Source organism: Scleropages formosus, chromosome 1 (genome assembly GCF_900964775.1).
Source record: "Scleropages formosus chromosome 1, fSclFor1.1, whole genome shotgun sequence".
Classification (NCBI taxonomy): Eukaryota; Metazoa; Chordata; class Actinopteri; order Osteoglossiformes; family Osteoglossidae; genus Scleropages; species Scleropages formosus.
This window is the reverse complement of record NC_041806.1, coordinates 50,158,586-50,164,585: the sequence shown is the minus strand read 5'-3', so window position 1 is coordinate 50,164,585 and position 6,000 is coordinate 50,158,586. Positions and strand designations below refer to the sequence as shown.

The 6,000-nt window shown below is 47.6% G+C and overlaps 1 protein-coding gene across 3 annotated transcripts in view; it reads left to right on the top strand.

Moving 5' to 3' along the window:
• LOC108920510 (nesprin-1-like) overlaps positions 1-6,000 on the top strand; it is an 89,835-nt gene that overhangs the window by 80,028 nt on the left and 3,807 nt on the right. For 2 of the 3 annotated variants that reach the window (XM_029259969.1, XM_029259900.1), the window contains exons 130-142: positions 1-53; positions 242-424; positions 583-720; positions 1,001-1,192; positions 1,422-1,704; positions 2,286-2,354; positions 2,968-3,071; positions 3,599-3,722; positions 3,810-4,015; positions 4,358-4,567; positions 4,849-4,977; positions 5,191-5,403; positions 5,671-5,748. The exon at positions 1-53 is cut by the window's left edge and continues 98 nt beyond it. In XM_029259969.1, the coding sequence (XP_029115802.1) occupies positions 1-53; positions 242-424; positions 583-720; positions 1,001-1,192; positions 1,422-1,704; positions 2,286-2,354; positions 2,968-3,071; positions 3,599-3,722; positions 3,810-4,015; positions 4,358-4,567; positions 4,849-4,977; positions 5,191-5,403; positions 5,671-5,748 (1,982 nt within the window). The remainder of the gene's footprint in view (positions 54-241; positions 425-582; positions 721-1,000; positions 1,193-1,421; positions 1,705-2,285; positions 2,355-2,967; positions 3,072-3,598; positions 3,723-3,809; positions 4,016-4,357; positions 4,568-4,848; positions 4,978-5,190; positions 5,404-5,670; positions 5,749-6,000) is intronic. The other variant, XM_029259935.1, reaches the window with a different exon arrangement.

The window sequence follows — 6,000 nt, the reverse complement described above, 5'->3', positions numbered from 1 at the left end:
ACTCCTCAGGCGTGCTTTATACGGAGGCCAAGGAGGAGTTGAAGAAGTTTGAGGTAACGTGGGCACGTACCACCTGCTGCTGGGGGATTGGATTATCAGCACCAGTTGAGTTTGGCAGGAGTGTCACGGCACACTACAGCACACTGCTTTAGACTTGTGTGGGAAGGATCTTGGAGAGGTCGACCCACGTTGTGCCTGATTAGAGAGGAGTTGTGAGCAGATGGTGTGTGTATATTGACAGGCCTTCCAACGCCAAGTCCATGAGAGCCTGACCCAGCTGGAGCTAATTAACAAACAGTACCGCCGCCTGGCTCGGGAGAACCGCACCGACTCATCTTGCCACCTGCGCCAGATGGTGCATGATGGAAACCAGCGGTGGGATAACTTGCAACGAAGGGCAGCGTCCATCCTCCGCCGACTCAAGGTTCACCCCCATTGCACCTCCATACCATTACTAAACCCATGCACAGTTTTACCTCTATGTCTAACCTTTAGCTGACACACACCTTAATCTTCACCATCCTTCGCTTATATCCACACACATGCACCTCCATTCTTTCATGTTCCTGCTATAACCTTTAGCACTTTGTGAGCCAACGGGAGGAGTTTGAGACCACCAGGGAGAGTATCTTGGTGTGGCTCACTGAGATGGACCTTCAGCTCACCAACATCGAGCACTTCTCAGAGTGCGACATCGACGCTAAGCTCCGGCAGCTCAGGGTATGCTTCTCCTTCTATCCGCCATCTGTTAACAGAGGTTGTAACTTTAGTTCTTTAATCACATTTGGTAATAGGCTGGATAACTCAGAGGCTTATTGGGCTTACATTAAAGAACAGTTGCTTTTGGGTAATGCCTCCTGATTAATAGTCTTTATCATATGAGCGTAAGATTTCAATACTGATTACACTGAATATCTATGTTTCCCTGTGTTGCTTTGAAACTTAAATGTTGGGGGGTGGCACATCAACTGAGCAGCTTCACCCTTTCTCCACTCCGCAGGCCTTTCAGCAGGAGATCTCCCTCCACACGCCCAAGATCGAGCGCGTTTTCCACCAGGGGGAGGTGCTCATCGGAAAGAGTGAACCCATGGATGCCGCTGTCATCGAGGAAGAGCTGGAGGAGCTGAGGAGATACTGCCAGGAGGTGTTTAGCCATGTTGAGCGCTACTACAAGAAGCTCACACGTGAGCCAGTAAGTTAGTTTATTTGGTTTGGACACATGAATAGCAACTTATTAATGGGTTTTTGTACTTAATTTCTCAGACTTAGCTCAATACCACAGCAGTCAGTGTTGTGTTTTTATACAGCAAAAGAAATGCTGATCCCCATTTCAGCACATATATCTAAAAATGCAGACAGTCCTGGTTCCATCTTCATAGTGAGGGGGCCCAGTCTAACACAGATACCTGTCTGATCCTCAGGTGACCGATGACGAACACGATGTCTCTGACCGTGAGCTGGACTTGAGTGCCAGTGACCTTAACTGCTTGCCCTGGAGTAAGCATACAGATGACAACTGCACCGAATCCGTGGTAGGGCACGCCCAGGTGGAGCCCTCCGGCCGGGACACGCCTGCCAGCGTGGACTCCATTCCCCTGGAGTGGGATCATGACTATGACCTGAGTCGCGGTTTGGAGGCTGAGCAAGGAGGAGGTCCTGAGGATGATCACGAGGAGTTCCTCCACGACACAACTGCCCTCTCAGGTCTGCCCTAGAGCATGCTGGCACTGTTGAGTGCAACATCCCTCATGGACACAGTGTAATGTCATTTTGAATGCGTCCAACCTGAGGATTCAAGGGTTATTTTTTTACCAGGAACATGGTCTCTACAAAGTGTGTGCAAACTTTTCCCATAAGTTCAGACAGTGGTACACACATGTCTGGTTAATAAGGCTGGACATAAACATGGAAAAACAAGCATTTTATGAAGCAAGTTCACCTCTCATTTCTGCACTTTTGATTGAATAGCAGCAGTTTAGGTCCGTTGTTCCCATAGGTCTCTTTGGGGACCCCTAAACATCCATATAGTATGTGTTTCTTCCTACCACCAGCACAGCTCTGATTACTGGATTTACTGGATCAGACATTCTGGTAGTGGGATAGAAATATTGGCATCTCCAGGGAGAACTGCTTTAGATGGCACTAAAGCAGTTGTACATGTAGTGGTGCTTACTGTTTAGTTGTTATTCAACTGACACCTTAGGCTACAGGCAGATTGGACGACAGTCCAAAGTTCCTGAGGTTCAAATGTCACATTGGCTACTATTTTACTTTTTTCTTTCCAGATGTAGTGATTCCTGAGAGCCCGGAGGCTTATTTAAAACTGACAGAAAATACTCTGAGGTCCTCCACTGGTAGGCACCTAGCAGCAGCATGCCCCGGTACAGGGAGATAACATTCACCCTGGTCATGGTCATGTGAAATGGTCCATGCTCTCATCATGCTGAGTGCAGAATTTAATCAACTAACTGGCATGGTCACTAATTGCCTTTTTTAACCTCAGCAGAGGAAAAAAAGGCAACAGGTTTACAGCTTTCAGCATGCTGTATGAAATCACTCCCTGGGCTACAGACATAGCTGGGACGGTCCTGCCACTTGTTTCCCACCACTTGTCACCTGCATGCTTCTTACCTCCTCTCCTACCACTCGCATGTCTGCCTGTTATATGTAACCCCAGTCCAGCTTTCACTATGATTGGATCACTTTCCCACTCACGCAAGGATCCATTCCCTTCATTGAAGGATTCTTTTCATTGAGAAACAACATTGTACATGTCACTATGGACTAGGAGTGCACTTGAGTAACGCAACTCACTTGCTTATGACCAGTTGCTTTTTAGTTTTGCACTGGAAATAGAGGTAAGCATTGAAGCTCACTTCAGCCCAATGAAAAGTCTCCAGATGCTGTTTATTGGCTGATTAAATGACACTCTGGCAACCCACCAATGACAGTGCATCCTTCCCACAGGAGAGCCCAACTCCCTAGGAATACAAAGCCACTACCGTTTGCAGCAGACAGAGGAGTCTGTCAGCCACGACACTTCCAAAATGGACACGTCTTACTTGGGCTATGTAAGTGTGCTTCATTGGCCAGTGTGATGCTGTACTGAGGATCAAGTGGTGATGTACTCATCTGTTATTAATGAGCTGGACTCTAGCTCCATGTTGCTTGTTATGCTGGTCTTTTAGTCATAAACATATGTACACCGAATCACTGTAACTACATTGCAACGCCCAGGAGGGGTGGGCTGCCACTGGCATTTAGACTCCCACAGGGTTATTTTAATCCTCTTTGTCATCTATGGTAGTTTTTTGTTTTCCTCTCCTCAGCTGCCAGCCGGTCTACTTCACCAACTCAGACATACACTATATTATCATTGTTCTGTTGTAGTTTGTTGTTCCGTACCCTACGTCACTCTGCTGAGAGCACCACTCTATAAAAATAAATTTAATTGACTTAACATAGAGGTGTGGTTAGACTTAGCTTCCAGGCTCATGATGGGATGCACTGCCTGCTGCATTGTACTTATACCCCAGGGAGGGTCAATCTCATTTAGGGGCCTTCAGGGCATTCAGGGTCAATGTTTCTTCCCCTGCAGATGAGACTGCTGGGAGACTGCCGCAGCAGCATCACTACAGTGAAGAGGGTGGACAGTGCACTGAATGAGAGCGATGATGAGCCTGGGCTCATCTGCCTGAATAACACAGAGCCCCAGACAACAGGTAAGGACGGAGCACTGTACCTTGAAAGTGTTCACACCATGTGAGAAAGGCCAAAGTATGGTCATATGAAAGTGTCACCTGGCGCAGGTGTGATCGAGCGCTGGGAGTTGGCCCAAGCCCAGGGCCGGAAGCAGCAACTGCAGCAAAACCCATATCAGTGGCATCAGCTCTGCTCAGATGTGGATGACATGCTGGAGTGGCTGAGCCAGGCAGAGGAGGAGCTGCAACAGCTGCGCAGACTCGAACGCAGCACAGACATTTACACCATTGAACAGCGCGTGCAGAAGCTTAAGGTTGGTACAGAAGGTGATGGAGGGAACCCAGTGCTGGGGTGGTGTAAGGACAGACCTATATCTATTTTTAAACCTGCACACATCAGGCTGTCTGGTTCACGTGAATGTCAGCCTGCTATTAATAATCCTTCCTGGAGCTGTAGAGGCCCAGTGACCTACACAGATCTCTCTGCCTAGCTTCTCCAAAGGCTGCAGTCACATAGCCTTTATTTATGTTTTTTACTACAGTGATGTATGTCGCTTTGGAGAAAAGCATCTGCTAAATGAATAAGTGAGTAAGTGTAAATGCAAACTGACACTCAATCCGGCCCCCTGTCTTACACCCCACCCATTGTTCCACAGAAGCTACAGAAGGCCATGGACAACCACAAGAGTATGGTACTGTCAATAAACCTGACCAACACAGACCTCCTAGAGACAGATACAGCCGAGTCCGCTGAGCTCCAAGAGCTCCAGTCTCGGGTTAGAGAGATGAATGGGCGTTGGGACCAGATGAACAGCTCTCTGGTGGAATGGCGCCAATCCCTACAGGATGCACTCATGCAGTGTCTTGTGAGTGACCCTTCCCATTTCACCATCCCAAATCCACCCTCCTCTCTTTCAATTCTACTTTCACTCCCTCTCAGATTTACCAGTACTCTGCAAAAATCCAGTTTTCAGGAATCACTGCACTGTTTACATTGTTTCATGGAGTTAGAGTTCTAGATATCAGTTTATTTTAATGCAAGAGGCTGAGTTTAATACAGAAACACCATTTACCTTAGTTTGTGAGATTCCATGTGTGTGTGGTTAGCACAGTCTGACAGTAGCATCACACCGTCCATTCCCTGCAGCACTTCCACGAGATGAGTCACAGCCTGCTGCTCTGCCTGGAGAACATTGATCGCAGGAGGAACAAACTTATGCCCGTCAGCTCCAGCTCAGAACGCAACATGCTAATCCAGCGTCAGACAGCACTGAAGGTACGATCCCTGCCACAGTGAAAAGTGTGGTTATCATGTCACGGTAAAGGCACGTCTTTACTGCATTTTCTCAGTGTGGAAGCGCATTTTTGTGTTGTACCCGTTTTGCATAATTGCTCAATTGTTCTGTCTGCCCTTAAGTATTAAGCATGAAATGATAAATTATTTCAAAGGGTACCTGAAAGAAACTTATGTCTTGCCTCTGTCCTGCAGCGAATCCTGGTAGAGCTCCTGGAGTCTCAGTGGATGGTGGCCCTGCTGGAGGACATGTCCAGCCATCTGTTGGTGGACACACAGGGCAGCGACCGCATGGAGGCGCAGGAGAGGGTCCATGTTGTTGGCAACCGACACAAACTGCTCCTGAAGGAAGTCAAGCAAGACCTGGGGGAGCTGAAGGAAATGCTGCAGAGCTCTGGCTACCAGCAGGTGAGCTTTCAGGTAGCACAAAGGTCATGGAAATGGGCTCCTTTACTCAGGAAAGCCTCAGAATCTTGGTGGTCATGACAAAAGACTGAAAATTCTTTATTTAGCTTTTGAGAATTAGATTTTTTTTTTTTTTTTTTAAGGTTTTGGCTTTTGCCCAGAAGTCACATATTCCTTGGTATTTCATGGTTCTTGTTGAGTTTACTGGACTACAGCTGGAAGGTGACCCTACAGTGGTCCATTGAAATGCCTTTGACTCTCCTCCCGCAGTCCTCCTTGGACGAGCTGGATTCTTCTGATTCTGCAGCTCCCCTGTCTGCGCAGACCAGCCTCACTCGACTCCAAACGGTAATGTATGCTTCAGAAGTCCTGTCCTCGGTTCAGTGCCCAAAGCACTAGCTGTCCACTGGGGACAATCTGTACACCATGACATAGAGGACCTCGTGACCCCATACGCACCTAGACCTCTCTCACTTAGTATCCTTTGCATACTTGCTTCCCTGCCCCATAGCTGTATCCATCCAAGCCTCCCTCAACTCTTTTTCTAGTTCCATTAGCTAATTCAATTGTTTTCCTCAGTTTTCAAATATACTGCTTTAG